General features: G+C 35.0%; 1 protein-coding gene across 1 annotated transcript in view; it reads right to left on the reverse strand.

Moving 5' to 3' along the window:
- The window catches only part of LOC134259170 (uncharacterized), an 80,120-nt gene that overhangs the window by 34,078 nt on the left and 24,202 nt on the right, over positions 1-21,840 (reverse strand). The window contains exons 3-8 of the mRNA XM_062741771.1: positions 17,330-17,438; positions 16,957-17,029; positions 16,206-16,358; positions 13,327-13,488; positions 12,955-13,035; positions 5,124-5,291 (exon numbers count right to left, since the gene is read on the reverse strand). Coding sequence (XP_062597755.1) covers positions 5,124-5,291; positions 12,955-13,035; positions 13,327-13,488; positions 16,206-16,358; positions 16,957-17,029; positions 17,330-17,438 — 746 coding nt within the window. The remainder of the gene's footprint in view (positions 1-5,123; positions 5,292-12,954; positions 13,036-13,326; positions 13,489-16,205; positions 16,359-16,956; positions 17,030-17,329; positions 17,439-21,840) is intronic.

Here is a 21,840-nt window from a genome sequence, read left to right on the forward strand (position 1 = left end):
GGACATTGTTATGTAGGCAATACAGGTTGTATCTGATTCATATTAACTTTTAAGTTCTTAATAAAAAGTTTATGAAAGTTTTCTTTATCCAGTCACATGGGTCCTTAGTATGAACTAAAAATAAAAGATAAAAGAAGCTACAGTTCATGTCTTTCAGTGAATTTTTTTTTAAATCGTGCTGTCTTATTTCAGAAACTTGGTTTTAAAAACAGGTTCTAGCTTAGAAAGGGTAAAAATAATTCCTTTAATTGCTTCAAGTAGTAATGGATCTGTTAACTCCTTAAGAACAACAAGGCACCCAAATAAAAGTGAGCATACTTTTTTATAAAGATTTGGGGAAATCAGTGAGAGTTTTATAATGCTGTTTAATTTTCTAGTCCTAATTTTACTCCCCAGCGCAGCAATATAATTTAATAATTGGTGAGCAAAATTTATTGAGGGGAGTATAGTGATTTCTGATTCTGTTACAGCTGATTATACCTAAAGTTTCCCCCACCTTATGGGTCCGCCGTCATTAAACTTTGAGAATTCTCAAAAAAATTCTCAACTCAAGTCTTGAGAATTACTCAGCTGAGAATTTGAGAATAAAACAGAGTTTAAGGAATTTTTATTTTTCTCTATTTTTTTATGATGGCCGCTGAGTCTGAAAATTTTGGATTTGAGAAAATTCTCAGACTCGAGAACATTCTCAGACTTAAGTATGGTTTATGACGACAGACCCAGAATGGCCAACAAAATTTGCAGACAAATTTTAAAATAAATGCAGTAGGTTTTACTTTAGTTATCTTCACTTAAAAATGTGACTGAATTTAAATCTATTTTATTAAAAATTATCTATATAATGTTCATCTCAATTACATCATGTGTGAAATATTTGATATGTAATTCTTTTTTTATTAATTTTTTTTACATTAGATATCATGTTTATTTTAGAAAAATTCCTGCTAAATAACAAAATAATTGATAAAATACCTCCAGTTTTTTTAACTGCAACATGCAATGAATTAAGACAAGCTTTTACAAAATGAAAAATATCAGACATGCAGGTTTTGATGTAGAAATTTGCACATTTAGTGAGATGTTTTTTGTTGACTATTACATCACCAAACTTCCTTTATCTCTGTAACACAGGGGTAAGAAAAAATGCCTCGTAAACAAATAGTAAACATCAAAGATGCCATTAATCCTGGCCTATCTAACAAGCATTATTACTTGGTAGATTAAATTTATAAATCAGCCATAGAGTGTAGTCAGTGTACAATACAACTTCTGAAGAAAGCAACAATGATAGATGCAACGGAACACATGAACTTGGTGTAGAAGATTAGAAAATAATGAGAAAACAATCGTTTTTTGTTTAATTTTTATCCCCTTAAGTGAAGTAAACAAGTAATATTGTAAAAGAAGGCACTCTCTGACTTGAGTGTATTAGAGAGCTTCTAGCTTTTGTGTTTCTTGGTGCTGATGTCAGAACTTCAAAATAATGAACTCTGACAGAAAACTGACAGCAGAGCTTGCATCAGCTGCCAGAGAGCATGTATAGGGGGGTTAGAGCAGTAAAGATACTGGACACAATGTCAGATGATTCTATAATCAACCCAGGTGTCCAGTCTACCCTCCACCAGAAGTCACGTCTCTCTCTCTCTCCTCACCCCATCTCTCTCTCTATCTCTCTCTCTCTCTGGCTGTTTATAAATATTTGGCCATCTCTCTGTTTGAATTGCCCTGATTTTAAATTGTTAGTGAAGTGCAGATACTTGAAGCTGAAGAGATGTGCACGTCATGTCCCGAGACAAAGATGAAGAAAACATTACATAATTAACATTAAAAGATAATAATTCACTTTGACACTTGACAGCATTTGATGTGAGAAGCCAATAGCGGTATGTTCCACTCTTGGAATGGTCTGCTTGGATGACCATTCCCTGACTCACTCAGATCACCTCACTCAGTATGAAAACTAGAGGGTAGTGAAAAAAAGAGTATGTCTGATTGAAATATGGAATAATTTTGTTCAAATGTTTTAGTAAGTAATAAGTAAACATGAGATCTACGGGCCATATCACTCTCATGAAAACTTAGCTGCAGATCTGTAGCTCTCCGAAAAAAATATATTGATAGACCGGAGAGCTACAGTGCCACCCATTGAAAAAACTGTATATTTATTGCGCACAAAAAGTGCACTCGGTTCTAGATTAATTCTTCCAAATTCTTACCTCAACTGCAAAAAAGGAAAGATTTCAAAAAATTCCTTTATCCTCAATCAAGTACTCTCGTAGTTGACATCTGAACGAAGCATATTGGACTGAATTATCTTTGAAACCAAAATGGCAGTATAAATAAGCGAAATGTTCGATGATTACAATATCAGGGCCTGGAGGACTATTAACAACAATTATGAGGAATGTTTGGATGTGGAAACAGCGAAAGAATATGTTAGGAACACACGGTTAGTAATATTTTGAAATTACAGTTTTAAAAACATGGAGAAATAAATCGAGAACCGAGCGCACTCTTTTGTGCGCAATAAATATACAGTTTTTTCAATGGGTGGCACTGTAGCTCTCCGGTCTATCAATATATTTTTTTCGGAGAGCTACAGATCTGCAGCTAATGAAAACTTTGAAGAAAAAACCAGAAATCATTTAAGGATCTAAGTGTTCCCTCTCCCTCCATCCCAACCCCACCCAATCCAGCAGGGGAAGGGAAAAGTGTATAATTTAAACTGTACAATAACTGAGGATAGTTTGGTATATTTATATGACTAATCATGACTTTTACAGATTTTTCCTTACATTACTCCTATGTAAAACAGTTGATCTTCTATAATTGTTAATTGTGTATAAATATTGGCTTTCACAAAGTTTTGTCTTTTCTGGCCCATAGGATAAATTTACAGAACTTGGACACAAGAAGTAACAAGAGGCCCATGGGCCACATCGCTCACCTGAGTAACTTGGGTGATGCAGTTCTTTTTAAAAGATTTGTTCTATATATATTTCTATGTAAAACTTGGATTCCCCATTGTGGCCCCACCCTACGCCCGAGGGTCATGATTTTAACAATTTAAAAATCTACACTACTCAAGGATGCTTCCACATAAGTTTCAGCTTTCCTGGCCTAGTGGTTCTTGAAAAGAAGATTTTAAAAGATTTGTTCAATAAACTCTATGTAAAACTTGGATTCCCTATTGTGGCCCCGCCCTACCCCCGGGGGTCATGATTTTAACAATTTAATATTTACACTACCAAAGGATGCTCCCACAAAGTTTCAGCTTTCCTGGCCCAGTGGTTCTTGAGAAGAAGATTTTCAAAGATTTGTTCTATATATTTCTATGTAAAACTTGGATTCCCTATTGTGGCCCCGCCCTACCCCCAGGGGTCATGATTTTAACAATTTAATATCTACACTACCCAAGGATGCTTCCACTTAAGTTTCAGCTTTCCTGGCCCAGTGGTTCTTGAAAAGAAGATTTTTAAAAGATTTGTTCTATATATTTCTAGGTTAAACTTGGATTCCCTATTGTGGCCCCGCCCTACCCCCGGGGTCATGATTTTAACAATTTGATATCTACACTACCCAAGGATGCTTCCACTTAAGTTTCAGCTTTCCTGGCCAAGTGGTTCTTGAAAAGAAGATTTTTAAAGATTTATTCTATATATTTCTAGGTTAAACTTGGATTCCCTATAGTGGCCCCGCCCTACCCCCGGGGGTCATGATTTTTACAATTTAATATCTACACTACCCAAGGATGCTCCCACATAAGTTTCAGCTTTCCTGGCCAAGTGGTTCTTGAGAAGAAGATTTTTAAAGATTTATTCTATATATTTCTAGGTTAAACTTGGATTCCCTACTGTGGCCCCGCCCTACCCCCGGGGGTCATGATTTTTACAATTTAATATCTACACTACCCAAGGATGCTTCCACATAAGTTTCAGCTTTTCTGGCCCAGTGGTTCTTGAGAAGAAGATTTTTAAAGATTTGTTCTATATATTTCTATGTAAAATTTGGATTCCCTATTGTGGCCCAGCCCTACCCCCGGGGGTCATGACTTTTACAATTTAATATCTACACTACCCAAGGATGCTTCCACATAAGTTTCAGCTTTTCTGGCCCAGTGGTTCTTGAGAAGAAGATTTTTAAAGATTTGTTCTATATATTTCTATTTAAAACTTGGATTCCCTATTGTGGCCCCGCCCTACCCCCGGGGGTCATGATTTTAACAATTTAATATGTACACTACCCCAGGATGCTTCCACATAAATTTCAGCTTTTCTGGCCCAGTGGTTCTTGAGAAGAAGATTTTTTAATGACCCCACCCTATTTTCGTATTTTCTTGATTATCTCCCCTTGGAAGGGGTCTTGGCCCTTGATTTTAACAATTTAAATTCCCCTTCACCCAAGGATGCTTTGTACCAAGTTTGGTTAAAATTGGCCCAGTGGTTCTTGAGAAGAAGTTGAAAATGTGAAAAGTTTACAGACGGACGGACGGACGGACGACGGACACCGGGTGATCAGAAAAGCTCACTTGAGCTTTCAGCTCAGGTGAGCTAAAAACTGAGAAGTAAAAATTGAGATAAATTAAAAGAACTCAAATGCATTCCATGAATTTATCCTTATTTTACTTCGGGGTAATTTCTTAGCTCTTTGAATTTTTCCTAAAATTCACTTTATTTTTCTGACAGTTCTTTAAATTTATCCTAGACTTAGGGTTTGTGAGTTCTGTGAATTAACCCAGATTTCTCTTCAGGTGCCTGATGATAGATTTCTGTTTACACCTAGCTCGAGCTGTTTGTATTACATTGGATACATTGATTTAGCAAATTGAGAGAGAGGTTTCCAACAAACAGCCTGCCGTGGAATTCAAGGTCAGCTCCGTTTATCCATGCATGCAATTTACTTTCCTCCACATGTTTCTGCTATTAAGTTTAGACTCAGAATTGTAATTGGTATAAATGGAAATACCAATGCTTTAAAAATTCATTGCATTTTATTTGTTATAGGTTCTTAAGTGAGCATTTTAAAATTGCTAAAATTACATCTCACTAAAAATAAAATACCAGTTTTTAGGAACAGATCGCTAAATTTGCGTCTCGCTGAAATTTCCATTAACACAGTATTACCTCTGTGTTGTAGATATTGACGTCTGCCGGTCTGAAGGTGTGAGTAGATATCTCCATCTTTGTTGGCTCTGTGTTGATGGCGTTCATGAAATACGAGATATCAAGTTGTGGATTCACCTGACGACAGAACTTCAACATCTCCTTAAAACGATTGTGCTGCTCATCTGCCTGTCCAAGAAATTAAAAATAAAAATCAGAATACATCAGATGAGAGATAAATCGATCATAAATTTGGGAGGAAAATCATAATAGCCATAAATTATGAAAACAATTTTGAAGAGGAAGGTATAATGTACTAATATCACATTCTCAAAAAGCTTAAAGATTCACTTCCATTAATTGTCAATTATAAAATGACATTTTTTGTATTGAAATAAGGGCTTGGCACTGCATCTTGTTTGCAGCTAGTGTAAATAATAATAGATTACTCCAGATCTGCCCATGGGATTGCATGGATAGAATTTTGAAAGTGGTATATCCCTCTGGGAATACCAGTTAATATGTGTCCCAATCTGGTTGCATCATCATCAGATCATGACAAGTGTAATGACCCTGAAGCAAGGTCAAACAAGGAAGGGCTAGGTCATACACATTAAGAAATACCAATGCCACAATTTTATAATGCAAAAATTATAGCAGTTCATTATTAGAACAATTTCCTGCATAGTTTTGTATCAATTACAAACTTTTATTCTTGATTTTAGATTATATATCTTCTTATTATAGGTATTAAAAATACTTTTAAAAAGCCATAAATCAAAAGATAACAAAATTCAACAAAAAATTACAATTTTAAAAAAATCCTTTTCCTTATAAGCCATTAGTCCGAAATATCTGACGTTTTCCAGGCTTTTTTATGATTTTGATATTTTACATGCCAGGAAATCATCAGATATTTCGGACTAATAAGCCCTAAGCTAATCATTGCTAGGTAATGTAGCGTAGAGATGTAAATACCTCAGCCTCTGGGATCAAAATAAGGAAAGAATATTGATTGAATTCAAGGTATCTCAAATATATCTACAAAAGTTTTCAAACATCTTATCAATAACAACTGGATTGTCAAGCCAGGAAGGTGAGTTTCTGATTAGTTCGTTGGGGGAAAATCAGCTTACACAGTTGAAGTATTAAAAAAAGATCTGTAACGTTTTTTTCTCTATGGGGTGTTTGTTTTTACCCGCGTCACAAAATATTGTGGATCCCGTGTATAAATTCAGGAACTCTAGATCTTTATCGATCTAACATAAGAACAACGACAAAGTTCGTTTCAACAAGTGTATTAATAATATCCAAGAGTAGTACGTTTTACAAATCAAATCCAAGCTATGTATATCAACTCACTAACTCTCTCTCCTTATATACCCTGTCTGACACCTAACGTGATTTAGGGCACCTTGTTAGGGCGTTAGGCTCCATCATTAGGGCACTCTGTTAGGGCGTTAGGCTCCATCGTTAGGGCACCTTGTTAGGGCGTTAGGCTCCATCATTAGGGCACCTGTCAGGGCGTGAGGCTCCATCATTAGGGCACTCTGTTAGGGCGTTAGGCTCCATCGTTAGGGCACCTATGAGGGCAATCGGCTCCAAGTATTAGGGCCTCTGCACCACTGTTAGGTGTCAAGACACTTAATACATTTATATCATCTGATAAGCGCCATATTGATTAGGACACTAATTAGACTTCCAAGATAAGGGCGCTAATCAGGTACCATGGTTAGGGCTTATCATATAAACCCGAATTTCTTATTTCTGTTTTACTTATAACAGTAACATATTTTCATGTAAAACAAAAACATTACATTGGTCCCTCCTTTTGAAACATGACTTCCATTGTCATCAATACCAGGGTATTTAAAACATGAACATGAATTATACGTAAAATCACATTACGCAAATAATAAAAATGCTCAATATACAAAAGCCAAACAATCAAAAAGACAAAAGGTAAAACAACAAAATTATATTAAATAAAAATGTCACTAGATTAAATCAAAAGTTCATTACACTGGTAGCTTCACATTTGGATTTCCCTGGCCTTTTTTTTTCTTCAACATTTTCTCTTCCCTTTTTTTCTGATATAGGCTTTTCTTCCCTAGGTTTTAGGCCGTATAAAGTTGACTGACACCTGACCTGCGGCATCAGTCATCTTAGTTAATATAATTCCTTACAGTACCCTTTTCAACACAACTATGGTCTCGAGAACTGTCACTTTGTTGAAGTCTTCCTCCTTCTTTCTGGTTCCACGGGTTGTAAGGGCGTCCCCTCCTCCCTGGTCCTGTACTGGTACAAGTACTTGGGGTTCTCATGTTTTTATAGATACTGTTGAATCCATCACCCGCGCTTGGAGGTTTGGCAGTATCCGCAGCTGCTATTTCATTATTCAAATCCCCATCTTCGACCTCATACACAGGTCTGTAGCCTGGTTTGGTCTCCTTTATCAATTCTTTTTCCCCAATTCGTAAGCATTCTTCTTGCATCGCATTAAGAACTGCTTCTTGGAGTGTCCTGGGTTCTGGTCCGTTTCACTGCGAGTCGAAAATCCTCAGATTGTCCACATTTATCTAAGAAGGTCTGTATAGCATTGTCTTCCACTAAATCTGGATTTCCTGGATAGGCCCTTCGGTAAAGATCTTCGATGGCCTGCCCAAAATCTCGCAAGGACTCACCAGGTCGTCTCTTCCTTAATTTGACATCGGCAATATATCTTTCTTTCATTGCAGAATGCCCGAATCTTTGATTCATTTTATCCTTAAGATGCTCATAATCTTTTTGTACAGTAAGGGGCATTCCATACGCATAGCTCTCGGCCTGTCCTCGTAAGGTGCTAAGTAAAGCTCTGCGAGATTTCTCGGGTCTCCATGAGTTTAATTCTGAGATGTTTTCAAAATATTGTAGAAACTCATCCCAAACATCATCATTGGCCCCTGAGAAGGTCCTCCTTACTGGGTATTCATTGGTTCGTTGACCATCATTTGGTGTCGTAAGACTGTTTGTAGGTGTCCCGTCAGCAACAGGAAATTCAAAATTGTACCCAAGTCCCTGAGGAGACAGATTACCCAAATAAGGAGTAGTGCGTCCAGATTGCCCAGAAACTGTAGGTTCCTGATAGGTACCTGTAGGGGCATTAGGTGCACTACCACCAGTATAGGGTGTATCACTGGGTATCAAAGAAATTTCCCTTTCCTTACTGGCATTCAGCAGACCTGATCCTGCATACTTCCATAATACTCTGATTACCGTAGCAAGCAATATCATACCAGGGATTTATCAAGGCTGTTTTTACTACCGGTAAACGGTACCTTTCCCCTCTTGAAAAAGGTGCAAAAATTCCCCTTTTTCAGATAGAAAATTCTCCGATTAAACGGAGAATATTTAAAACATCGTTCTGAAATTTTCCGTTTTTGTCCGATTGAAGTTTTACAGCTAATTTACCATCCTAGTCATTCAAACGCTTTTAAAAGAAAGAATATATTATTCAAGCTTTTATTTGATATTGATCGGTAAACATGTGCCAAGTCCATGATGTCGAAAGATAGGCGTGCGATTGCAGAGTTAAAAAGAAAAGTGTAGATGAGTAAGATGGAGCTTATATCACTATGAATCGGAAGAATGGAGTAACAACAAAAACAATGTTAGTAGTGAAACATGAAAAACAGAATTGATTTGTGATAGATATTTAGAGAAAAAATTAAATAAAGTCCTGACCTGGTTAAATTTTTTGTGTGTGTGTTATTTAGTATTTTGCCTAAAAAGGGAAGTTTTTGTGGTCTTTGTAAAGGTCTACAAATGACCCTCAGAAGCTCTAAGAATGCAGGATTTTGCTCCATTTATTTAAAAATTTTCCGGGGGGGCATGCCCCCGGACCCCCCTAGAATACTCGCGCCTCCGGCGCTCAGATCGAGCCTGCGGCTCTCATTTTTCCCCTTTACATATAAAACGGTAGTAAAACAAAATAGCTAGATAAATCCCTGCATACTCGTTATCGATATTAGAGAAATTACTGCATTTTCTTGAGATTCCTGCACGATCTCATTCTCTGGAAAATGGATCCAGGTCATCACCATCAGGGAACATCCCATCAAAGCAAAGAGTATCCAAATAAATAGGATTCTCTTTAAGCTTGGCCTTGGATTGTACTCGTTTTGAACAGAAAGACCCTGCAAGTTTTGCCTGAACTCGTTATCCTGAAAGTTAGGACTGTCTGGCATTACTCGACTTGTGGGCTTCAAATCTGTTCTACACCCAAAATCAACCTCTATTCCAGAGTCATTCAGAGGAGCTGGACTGTCGAAGTACCGTCCTACCTTTCTAGGCGTAACTTTCCTCCTTACGATGGGTGTCTCCATTTCAAACTCAGTGCTGTCCCGTTCCTGTGTTACACGTAGAATAACTTCTTTGGATCCCACCGCTGCCACCAATTGTAACGTTTTTTTCTCTATGGGGTGTTTGTTTTTACCCACGTCACAAAATATTGTGGATCCCGTGTATAAATTCAGGAACTCTAGATCTTTATAGATCTAACATAAGAACAACGACAAAGTTCGTTTCAACAAGTGTATTAATAATATCCAAGAGTAGTTTTACAAATCAAATCCAAGCTATGTATATCAACTAGTGATGGAACGATTGTCGCCGACAATCGATTGTCGGTCGTTAGAAGCTCTTCGATGCTACTAATCGATTATAAAATAAATGTCGCCGACATCGCTAACAAAAAACGAAATTGTCATACTTTAATTTTATTACCAAATCCAAGTGCAAAGAGCATTAAAGTAGTGATGAATGTTGAAAACATGAAAGGATTCCGTTACCGCCATGATTAAATATGGGATCAGACTAAAACAAGGAAACGGTGATATTGCAAGCTTTTACTATATACAAAGGAAAACATAATTAGTTTAGTCAATCTTTAAACGTAATTATAATAAGAAATACAAGTCTTTCTTCTGGATAACTACTTTTAAAACTTGCAATTTTAACTAATTAAAACTAAATAAAAGAAATAGATACATGTATTAAATGAAAAGTGGGACTAATTTCAGTAAAATACCCATAGCATGGACTTTTATAAAAAAATAAATTCCCATTCTGTTTTTAATAGTCCTACATTGTTTAGAGTAAACAAAATATTATTTTCCACTTAAAAAAAAGAAATTTCAATTAACATTTTTGAATATTTTATGTATGTAAATGAATTTTTGGTAAAAGTCTGACAGAAATCTGAATTAGTTTTAACTTTTCTATATTAATTTCATTATAGTTAAAAATTTCGATTATAATCGATTATTAATCGATTATACCCATCGGATTATTACCGATAATCGATTCTGATTTTTTTCCGATTCCCCATCACTAATATCAACTCACTAACTCTCTCTCCTTATATACCCTGTCTGACACCTAACGTGATTTAGGGCACCTTGTTAGGGCGTTAGGCTCCATCATTAGGGCACTCTGTTAGGGCGTTAGGCTCCATCGTTAGGGCCACACCAATTTGTAACATAGTTCTTCGGATTTTCAAAAATAAAAAGAGAGGCGAGCGAGCGAAAATATTTTACAAATATTTATTTTTTCAGTTTTCAAAATTATGAGGCGAGCGAATATAATTAATATTAGTGGCAGAAATTTGTAAGTTCTTCTCTAGTACACAGGGGTGTGCAATTGTCAAAAAAATCAAGTACTTTCCCACAGGCTAGTGGCAGCTTTCAAGTTAATAGCCCCTAGTAAAAAGTTACTTACCCAAACTGAGGGGCAAAAATTAAAATAAATTCTAATTTGGAGAAGAAATTAATTGCTGAAAAAGTCAGGGTACTGGGGTCATTCTTTTTAAAATTAAAGTTAAAAGTTCTCACTATCAATATTAAGCATGCATAAATTGTTATGAAAAAAAAATTAAATTAATTTAAATGAATTATCTTCCCTTTTTCTTGATCATTGCACTAGCTATAATCAAAATCATTTTGTTTTCATCTTAAATCATTAAATACACTGGAAATATATTTTATGTGAGTCATAAAACACTTATTTTTCAGTTCATTGGATAATCGTAAATAATTTAATGAGATATCTGCATGTATTTACCATAAATGGAGGAATAGAGGAAATTCGGATTAGGAAAAAACGATCGTTTTTGGGAGTACTTAAGTCAGATAGAACTACAAAACAGATAAGATTATGAAGATTTATTTACGATAGGAGCACGTTGTCTGGAAAATTTCAACTGATTGGGAATTTTATAATAAATACAAGTGAAAATACCGATTGTTCTTGTCATTGTTGCATTGCGTGTGTAGTTATGTTTTTTACTAGCCCGACGTGCTACCTCCTTGCAGAAAACACCTAGCCTGATCCCCAAAAATGGTAGCCCGGGTTGTTTGGATATGCTAATTGCTCACCCCTAGTACATACAAACAGTTACACGAGCGTCTTGCAAAACTTCACAGACTGCTAAAAAGTACAAACAAACACTAAATCCCGCGCTTCTCTCATACAAATTTCCAAGTCTTCTATGCGTTTTGTGTAAAAAGTCGAGAAAAAAATTTGTGGACGCGCGCGCGAAATTTATTTTTTTTAATATTATAATTTTGATTTGTTAAAAATAGAAGCGGCGAATCCGACGAACTATATTAGAAATTGGTATGGCCTAGGGCACCTTGTTAGGGCGTTAGGCTCCATCATTAGGGCACCTGTCAGGGCGTGAGGCTCCATCATTAGGGCACCTGTCAGGGCGTTAGGCTCCATCATTAGGGCACCTTGTTAGGGCGTTAGGCTCCATCATTAGGGCACTCTGTTAGGACGTTAGGCTCCATCATTAGGGCACCTATGAGGGCAATCGGCTCCAAGTATTAGGGCCTCTGCACCACTGTTAGGTGTCAAGACACTTAATACATTTATATCATCCGATAAGCGCCATATTGATTAGGACACTAATTAGACTTCCAAGATAAGGGCGCTAATCAGGTACCATGGTTAGGGCTTATCAGATAAACCCTAATTTCTTATTTCTGTTTTACTTATAACAGTAACATATTTTCATGTAAAACAAAAACATTACAGATCTTTGAATTTGATTTCTGAAATTTCTGATCAAATCAACATGATTAAACATTTACACTTTAACACCAGTAGGTAGTCTAAAGAACAAATTCAACATTTCAAACTGTGACTGTGCAATTACCAGTATCATTTCTATGGAGTCCCACAGAACATATGGTATCCAAACCTGCAGTGGCATCTGCACTAATCTGATGTGACACAGGAATTACAGCTAACCCAGATCCTTAGTTTCTTAATTCTATACAGAACACAATTTAATTACGGCAAGTAAATTAAGTCAATACGATCGACATGTCTTTTAACTAGCTTTTGGCACTGCATTGTCGCACACCACAACCAAACTATATGATCTTCTCTGGCATTGATGTGATGTAAATATTGGAAGCCTGCCAGAGTTATCCACCTTGCCCTACTTATTTAATGAGAGCAGTGAAACTTAAAGAACAAATTGTACTCATCTTATTACAAATCATTGAGGGCAGCTGTACTTTAGTGATTTAAATGAGTACAGTGTAACCCACTTATGACAGATCTCTGAGGGCAGTTGTACTTATTAGAGATTCTTGATTATAGCATTTCAATACTTCATAGTATTCTCAACTCATCACAATATAGTCTAAAACATTTATGTATGATATCGTTTATTTAAGACAGTACTAGTACTTTATTTTCTCTTGGAATGAACTGCTTTGGTTAATATATTCTTTTCATATCAACATATTTATGAAATACTTTTCTGAATGTCAGTCGTTTGACCTAATATATATACACATCATACCTTGGTGAGCAGCATTAACGCGTGACTCTCCATGGCTATGTTGACAGTGTTACTGGTGTCTATATAAATCTCCTCTAGCTCCTGGTCAAAAGTAAATATAAAATATATTAGTTTTGTGTATACATGTATTGAGTAATAACATATAACATATTTTTTGTATATACAACCCATACAACTCATGTGATCATGTTGAGAAAATCATTTTTGACGGAAATAGTGATTCGTTGATTTTAGAGTTGTCCCTCTTAGACTGCAAGATCTTGGCCAAGAATCTTGCGCAGTTTTCAGACCAGCTAGTTAAGACAAGGTCATTATTCTCGGATGATGGAACTGTCAGGATTTGAGATAATTGTTGGGACAAGTGTTCTATACCTCTAAGACCTGTGGAATGAGATATTGGAACTCCTCTATTGTCCTGTTGGAAGCACACAGTTGACAAAGGTATTCGTTGTGAGCACTGTGGAACTGAAGGCTGGCGTTATAGTTAGAACTGGTCTGGTAAAGCTTCACTGAAGTCTCGTAGTTCTTTTCTGCCTATAATAAAACAGAGACTGTCACAGAGAGAGAGAGCACAAAAGGCTTCGATTCGACCATTTTTGAGGGGAGGGGGTTAACTTGCTGATCCCCCTCCCCTCGTATCTCAAATGTTTTAAAAATGGCATTGTCAATGGCCTGAATGGGAGGACACAATTTTCACAGGGTGTTACAAAACGGAGTATCCCCGCGCAAAAAGCATATATTCAACATTGATCCCGATGCAAATGTCGCTTCCGTTTCACGCAACTACTGTACAAACTAACACACACACCCTAACACACACACACACACACCCTCACACACACACACACAAACTAACATACCCTTACGAGCGTGTTACCATATCCCCTCTTACTCCGTTGAGAGGGGATAAAATCATAAAAGTACACCTGTTGATTGTTTTGTTTGGAGCTATGCCAACAGAAAATACTTATTCTATTGCTTTTGGTGTATATTGAGCAATGAAAATGCATGGTTCTTCCTCACAGAACTGTTTTAAGTCCAGTTGAAAATACAATCAATATTTGTCCCCTCTCTCTTCAGTTGATGTTAATTTAATACAATTACAGAAATTAAAATCTTTGTATGAAGCGTTTTTACGTTATTTAAAAGTTTTCTTTACTGTCTAGACATCTATATACTGCATGTGAATTTTTTTTTTTCAATTTGAAAAGTACAAAAAAATATATTAACAGACTACTATTGGAGATAAAAGTGAAATAGCAGATCCCAAAATAGTATAGACGTATAATTTTACCAAACGCTTTCATTAAAAAGGGATGAGTCCTAGTGTGTTGAAAAAAAGGTAACAAATTATGTCCTCTGCCTTTTACATCAATTAAAAATAGTTGCATGCACTTAATTTGTACTTTCTTAGAAAAAAAAAAATAAAGGTCCTAAATACTGAAGTAAAACGTTTTTGGCGTAAAATTTGACTTTCCCTGTGCACTCTGGTCCCCGGGGTCATAAATGAATATTGAGACAGAATGTCTAAGAGATGAGTTTTGAGCTGGAAATCCCCCTTAGATTTAGTTAGCTGCTAAACTACAAGAAATACGTGTAATTGTTACCAAAATTTAAAAAATCTATTATACACGCTTCGTATTTTTTTTTTATAAAGTAAAATTTATTAAATTTTCAACCGTGAAATACTGTGATTTATGTATTGAATAAAAGTGATATCTTATCAGAGTGTGATAAGATATCAAAATGATATTCCATCACAGTGTGAGAGAATATCAAAAGAATTGCGGAAAAACTCTCAATTTTCCTTCCCTTCACAAAGGTTGTTGTATCACTCGAGTAAATAAATAATCCTGAAAAGAGTTAAATTGCAAAAACTTCTCCAAAAATTTGGTTGAAGTCCATTTTTACAATGTTTTGAATCTTAGCTGAGCTAGGAGTAGTATTTTGACCATGGAATTAATTTATCACTCTCATTTTTTAAAATTACATGTAATAGTAAATAATAAAAGTTGCCCTTGCAAAGGTTACAATAGTTTTCCAAATTTTTTATTGTACTAAATATTAATTGCTTGTATATATCCTAAAAGAAAATAATAAAAAAATCTCTATTAAAATAAAAGCAAGACGATAAAATACTTAAAAAATATTTTTTAAAATATTTTATTTAGTTTATAAAGAAGAAAAATTCGTCTCTGCCCTCTTACACAAAGGCATAGAATGTTGATAAATGTCATTTATTCTTGTTCACGCAAGAGCTCAGATTTTAATGGCGAGCGGATGAACCAGCTAAATCTGCCATTATTGTTATTTTACCTACTCAGAGTGATTGGATTTTCCTCATAATACGAATGTAAGCCTGATTTGCGTTCGCACGTGAACTTTAATTCCGAATTTGCGTTAATTTTGGAGTCGATTTACCATCATCCTGTGGCAAGAATCAATCTCGATTGAATTTTGAATTTAAAATGAACGGCTGATGAAGATGTGACCGTAAAAAACTTGAATTATCGTCTTTTTAATTGATTTTATTGATGTCTTCCAAGTCCATGCAGTTATCTCTCTTTAACTCCAACGGAAGATTTGAAAATAGGAAAAAAATACGAAAAGAAATAAAAAGTACCCCCCCCCCCTAAAAAAAACCCCTTAATTTCAGCAACTTTTTATTCGTGTAACCTAAAGTCTGGTATAAATGTTGTTGTCGTCCTCAAAATTTAACTATTGTGGTAAAATCACACGATGATTTAAAATATGATCATAGCCAAAACCAAGTATACACCCAGATAAATAAAAAGAATAAATGAAAAATTTTAAACAAACAAAGACACAGCAAAGCGGAGCATCATAGACAGCATTCAACATCGATCCGATGCAAATTACGTCACTTCCGTTTTACACAGGTCATAACACACTTACAAACAAACATCACACACACACACACACACACGATTGCAATTACTATATTCCCTCCAAGCCCGTTGCAAGGGGATAAATAAAAGCACATGTTTATAGAACATCAGATGATATAGGCCTTTTGTAACCTAACTATTTTGTGAAGCATACAAAATCATCGCAGGTTGCTTGATTGAATACCAATTGTTGTAAGCTGAATTTAGAGCTGTATATCATTTTCGTAAGAGAGTTATTTCAAGGGTTAAAATGTATAGGTCAGACTCAGAGAAGCATGTGGAGTATTGAAGTTTGAGACGAATTGCTAAAACGCCGACCTAAGAGAAAGCATGAATACGTACGACTTGAAGGTCGTGTTCCACTTTATCCATGGTCTCCTCGAACTGGTCTCGGTAAGAATTGAGTTTCTGAGTCTGATTCTTTTTGTTTATCGCCACTTCTTCTAAAGGTTTGTGTACATTTTTCATTAGCAAGACTGCTACGTCCATATGGGCCTGAAAGTTTAGAAAATATAAACAGAGAAAACAGCAAACAATAAGAAACCCAAATTTGTATATAGCATCACATCTATGTTCAACTGATACTACATCACATTATCAAAAAATCAAAATAAATAATAAAATTTTTGATTAAAAATCATTTTAAATTTTGATATTTTGAAATGATCAATGCTTTGAATTTTGACTTAAAAATCTTTTGGTATATTATTTACATTGAATTCTTGATATGAAAAAAATCAGAAAATAGAAGAACTGCGAACGATAGTATTGTTCTCCGGCCTACCTCCAAGTCTATTTTCAAATGTTAAGATATTCAAATGATTTTTAATATTTATGTTGATATTTAAATGGATTTTCATAAAACATTACTTATTTGGGAAAACAATGAGAGATATGTATCATAACTTTATAATTATAATTTTTCTTTTAACTCCCGGGGAGGGGGATTCTTCAGCTTATTCCTATACAGTAAAAAATATTCATTGTTAAATCTGTTTATTACAAGTATATATGATATTCGATTACCCGGTAAAAAAAAACTCATTTGAAAACTATTTGTTCACTTTAAATTTATCCGTGTATTTTTTTTTACCTGTGCATCGTTTTCTGTCCCATGTAGCAAACAGTCCCAGGCAGATAAGATTGTGGAAGGTGTGTCTGTTGGTCTGTTTGTAAACAAACAAATAAAAAAATTGCAACCATTCTTTCCTTATGCATATGTAATGAAATAAATTGTTGGAACTTTCAAGTACTGTATTTATAAATTTAAATTAAAATAACTACTGACAAAAAGATTTGTATTTTTTTTTATTTATAAATGCGTATTTCATATTTTGCATATTGACATTGGTACTTTTTCTCCTTCCTCAGTAGAATATCCGTTATATTCGGTCTATATTAATATATAACTGTCCATTTTCTGTTAATGGTTCTGCTTGTCAGAGAATCTTTTACAGTGACAGTACCTATCTCGTTTGAGGTCTTCATATTTGGTTTTGAATGCTGCAATAATAGTCTGAATGTCTTTGGCAAATTGTTCGTAGACTGCTGCCATCTGGCGAGCGAAATCCGATACTGAAAGCAAGAAGAATACTTCATGAACTCGATATTGTTGTAACAGAGATATAATTCGGTAACGTACATACTGCCACACAATTCTGTCAACTACCAGAGCTGTTTGTAACCCAGTATATATCAACTCATATACTAGTAATCTGTACAGATTAGTTTCCTGTAACCACAGTGTCGCGGTATTAATACATTACTAACACTATCCGGACCGTAAACGGATGCCGACTTATCTGAATAGTCGACATATCCGATATCGAGATACCGAACTTTATCTGTAATAGATTCCCTCTGGCAATAAAGATCGATAAAGGTAAAACTTTGCTTTAAAAAAGGGTTACACATACAGCAGTAAAAAAAAAAAAACCAGCCATCCACCCACCCCTCTCTCTCTACCCCACCTAGTATATATTTAATGTGTATCCTCGTAGCGTTTGCGTCTAGTAATCATAATTTGTACTGTAGTGTCTTCATATTTCTTATTGTCATTTTCGTTCCCTTTGAAAAAAAAATATTTAAACAGTGACATTTGACTTTTTAAAATTAATATATGGCTTTGTATTTGGCATTGCCGAATCGGGAGGGGGTTTGGTGCTCCTTCCCCACTTTTTTTCTCATCATTCTCCCCGAAAAATATATATATTCGTATAAATCATGTATTTATCTTGAGAAAATCTACCCTCGACATTTTCAGGGTGAGGGGAGGAGGGGGTTCGACTTCCCATCTCTGTTAATGTCAATTCATAATTACTAAGTAATTATCTAGATCAAAATAGAGATCGCTTTATTCGTTGTCTCTGTTTGTGTCGCTGTATGTAACCGCATTTTATTTAAGAATCAGAGTACATATGTACACATTGCATGGACATATGTGTTTAATTAATTTATCCATCATAAACATCGCTGTACTGTTCGTCTTGAGATATCTTAACGAGAAAAGTCTTTAAAATCACAAATTATGACTCAGAATCTAAAACTCTATCATTTACTCACGCCTGTTTATAGATTTCATTCATATTTCCCAAAATATTGAAGAAAAGAGAAAGAAACAAGGGATTGTGGAGCATATCCCCTCGCAAAAAAAAAAACATAACTCGGGGCATTTGATCCTGAAGCAAATTACGTCACTTCCGTTACGCACATAAAAACTAACTAACCCACCTACACACACAAGCATGAACCCTACGGTACGTTCCTTTAGGAATGTACCAATAACATGCAGCACCCTCATCTCTGTGTATACATGTTGGTAAATAAAGACTAAAAGATATATCAGACTATCGGAGGGGACTTGTCATTTGAGAAAAAAATGTCACTGTTTCCTCATTTCTTACGTGCAAAAAAACAGACACGAGATTTTGTATGGAATGCAAGTAGAATCTACCCGTACAAAAGTTGCACCATTTTATTTACTAGTAATTTTTTCAACCATCCCAACTGTACAATATTACTAAGGGGGGTGTTTGAACTTAATACACTTCTGTAAGTGTGAGTAGCATTCATAGCTTAATGTGGTAAAACGATAAAATATTCATCTCGAAAGATGTGGACTAATGGTTCTTTTGTGAAAGTATAAATAAAAACATGAGCTAAGGGAATATAATCTGTCGGGTTTCTTATATAGATACCGGAATTTTCTACCAAAATTAGATTTAATGCCTTCTCTTGTGAACAGTGTTATGTTGTAGGTAAATGTCAATGTCACCTGTAAAGCTAAGTGCTTTAATAAAATCAATATGGCTGATGTGAAACGTCTAGTCGAGTACTTTGGTGAAGATATCATGAAGTCTTGTAACAGAGTCTTTTAGTATAGAAAGCCGAAGTTGAATATAGAGTGAATTCAATCGAACGCCCTGTAACATACGGCTCAGATTAAAATCGAGCTTCAGTCAAACCCGTAATAACAGAAGACAAATCCGTGTTAAACAAACAGGGTGGGCGGGTACTGAGACCCATATTTACAGAAACCCCGTACTCTCTCGTATGACAATCCGTAATTCAACAAAAAGCAATTACACTATGGATTTGAATGAGAATGTTTTCATTTCCTCGGAATCAATTCTACTTTTTTCCTGGTATTGTTCAGTGACAAAACAGATTTATTGCTCGGCATATTTGCCTGCCATTATTTCATTACAGAGGGAGATAGTTATTTTGTCTTTTGTACAAATTGTGGGAGGACATTACACTAATGTTAATGTTAACCAAGTAAACAATAAAATTTTTCCCATATCCCGCTCCAAGGACATTGCACATAACTAATACTCCACAGACACCACAAGTAATAAGTTTGTTTACATTTTTAAAATATCAAATGAACTAGTCGGTTGATATCTCAACCATCTATGGTATGAGATCGGTCGCATGACATATTTACATGTAAAATGTATCTTCTGAAAAAAAAATCAAGAAAAATCCTCTAGTACCCATGAGTAAGTGTTCGCCTTCCCCTCAAATCACAAGAAAGCCGAGACAATTTTTTAATTTTTTTCCTTTTCCATTAGACGCTGTATACCAAAGTTCAGGAGAAAAAAATGACTGAAAACGATTGATACTTTAATGACTCAAGTGACCTAAAATTTTTACTCTGTTAAAGCAGGTTTTGTTTAACTCGTATTGACCTGTCTTTTGTTTTTTGATGACTCGACATTAATTCTCAGCTGCCTCTATGGAATATATAGAATATCACTCAGATCAATGTCTGTAAATAATTGATAATTTTAAAGGTCCACAAGAGGAAATCATACCATAACTCTAAATGAAAAATAGATATTTAAAATCAAATTTAGAAGTATATTTAATGACAATTTTACTACTGGAGATTTGAATAATTGAAACTGTGAACGAATTTTAACGAGTACTTTTAAAAGTATGTTTTGTGTGTCTAAAAATTAGAACTCAGGGAAGCACATTACTAGTATGTGAAAATTCTCGACTTAAAGGTCATATATAATGTAGCTTATAATTAATTAGTTCACAATCAGCAAATAAAAAGTATAAGCCTTATGAATAATTGGCAAGAGTTCTACCGCTCATTTTGTGAATTGCTAGATAACAATTTTCTCTCCACTTTAATCTTGGTTCATTGATTGCAGTCTCTTTAAGGTTGCAGAATACACAATTCACACAACTAACTGTAAACAAGACAGGACAATCAATTCTTAAAATCAATCTCCAAAATTTTACAGACATTGTTTTTTAGACTATGGCAGTTGTTTACAATACTAAGTCCTAGTTTTGTATTAGAATGCTCCCTATCTGAAAACCAATGAATGGAGAGGGAAACCAAGTCGATTTGAAACAGTCTGTTATGAAAGTTAAGGATGTACGATACCAAAGTTCCTGTGGTTAAAATGTTTTTGTTTCGTCTTCTTTAAGGTGCACTGCAAATTTTTAACAATATCCTTACATATCTACAACAACTATTGGATTCATCCAAAGTCAGAATTTTTTTTGTGGGCTGAATTGAATCTGTTCAAATTTTTATGCTACCGTATTTAAAAAATAGGGTTAATAGATAGTGTTCGGTCTGTCCGTCTGTCTCTCTGTGTATTAACATTACCGATTATTTTTCATTGGTTGGAGCTAAACTTTTCATATTTTTTCATGTATAATTCCTAGTAAAATGAAACGATCTTTTTATGGTTAAAAACAAAATCCTTATGACCTTTTAATTTTGATTTTTGAAATTGACCCAGTTTTGCAAAATGTTACAAACGTAAAACTTAAGCTTGACCTTGGCATTTGACCCACTATTAAAATTTTGAACATTTTCCATAACTCTAAAATGGTGAGTGCTTAGTCTTGTTTATAATTGTGAAAGACCTTTTCTCAGGAGGTTGACTTGCTTTTGAAAACTTTTCAATTCAAGTTTTGCCATAATTTTGAATAGTTGGTGCTAGGGCTTTCATATCTCACCTGTAATGTGTAAATCTTGACTCTTTTTTATGTTTTGACATTGACCTACTACTCTGACTTTCTTTGGAGAATTTTCAATTTTATTTGTATTGGGTAAGATAGAGGAAGCTCAGCAATCATACGAAAATAAAATTGTTTGTCACTGGTATACTTTCGATGAGTTGGAAGTAATTTTCATTATAAATCACAAGATGGTTGAAAAATATAGTCTTTGTTAAGAAATCTATGAGACATCATGATATATATTGTCTAAGTTCACAGTATACACGAATGTCCACTGTCCTCCGCGAAGCTCGATCTTACGATCAGACTTGATTTGTGACAAAACCGAGCTTTCCATACAGGTTTTCATCGTTAATCTAAGACATTCACGATATTTTCTGCAGATGTCTATATTATTTAATTCAATAACACGTTCATCAAAAGAATCTCCATTTATATGTATGGCACGCCAAATTCACAAAAATGAGATAAACCTAGCTTCACAATT

This window comes from Saccostrea cucullata, unplaced genomic scaffold (genome assembly GCF_032062105.1).
Source record: "Saccostrea cucullata isolate Sc308-1 unplaced genomic scaffold, CSIRO_AGI_Scuc_v1 ctg1305, whole genome shotgun sequence".
NCBI classification, from domain to species: domain Eukaryota; kingdom Metazoa; phylum Mollusca; class Bivalvia; order Ostreida; family Ostreidae; genus Saccostrea; species Saccostrea cuccullata.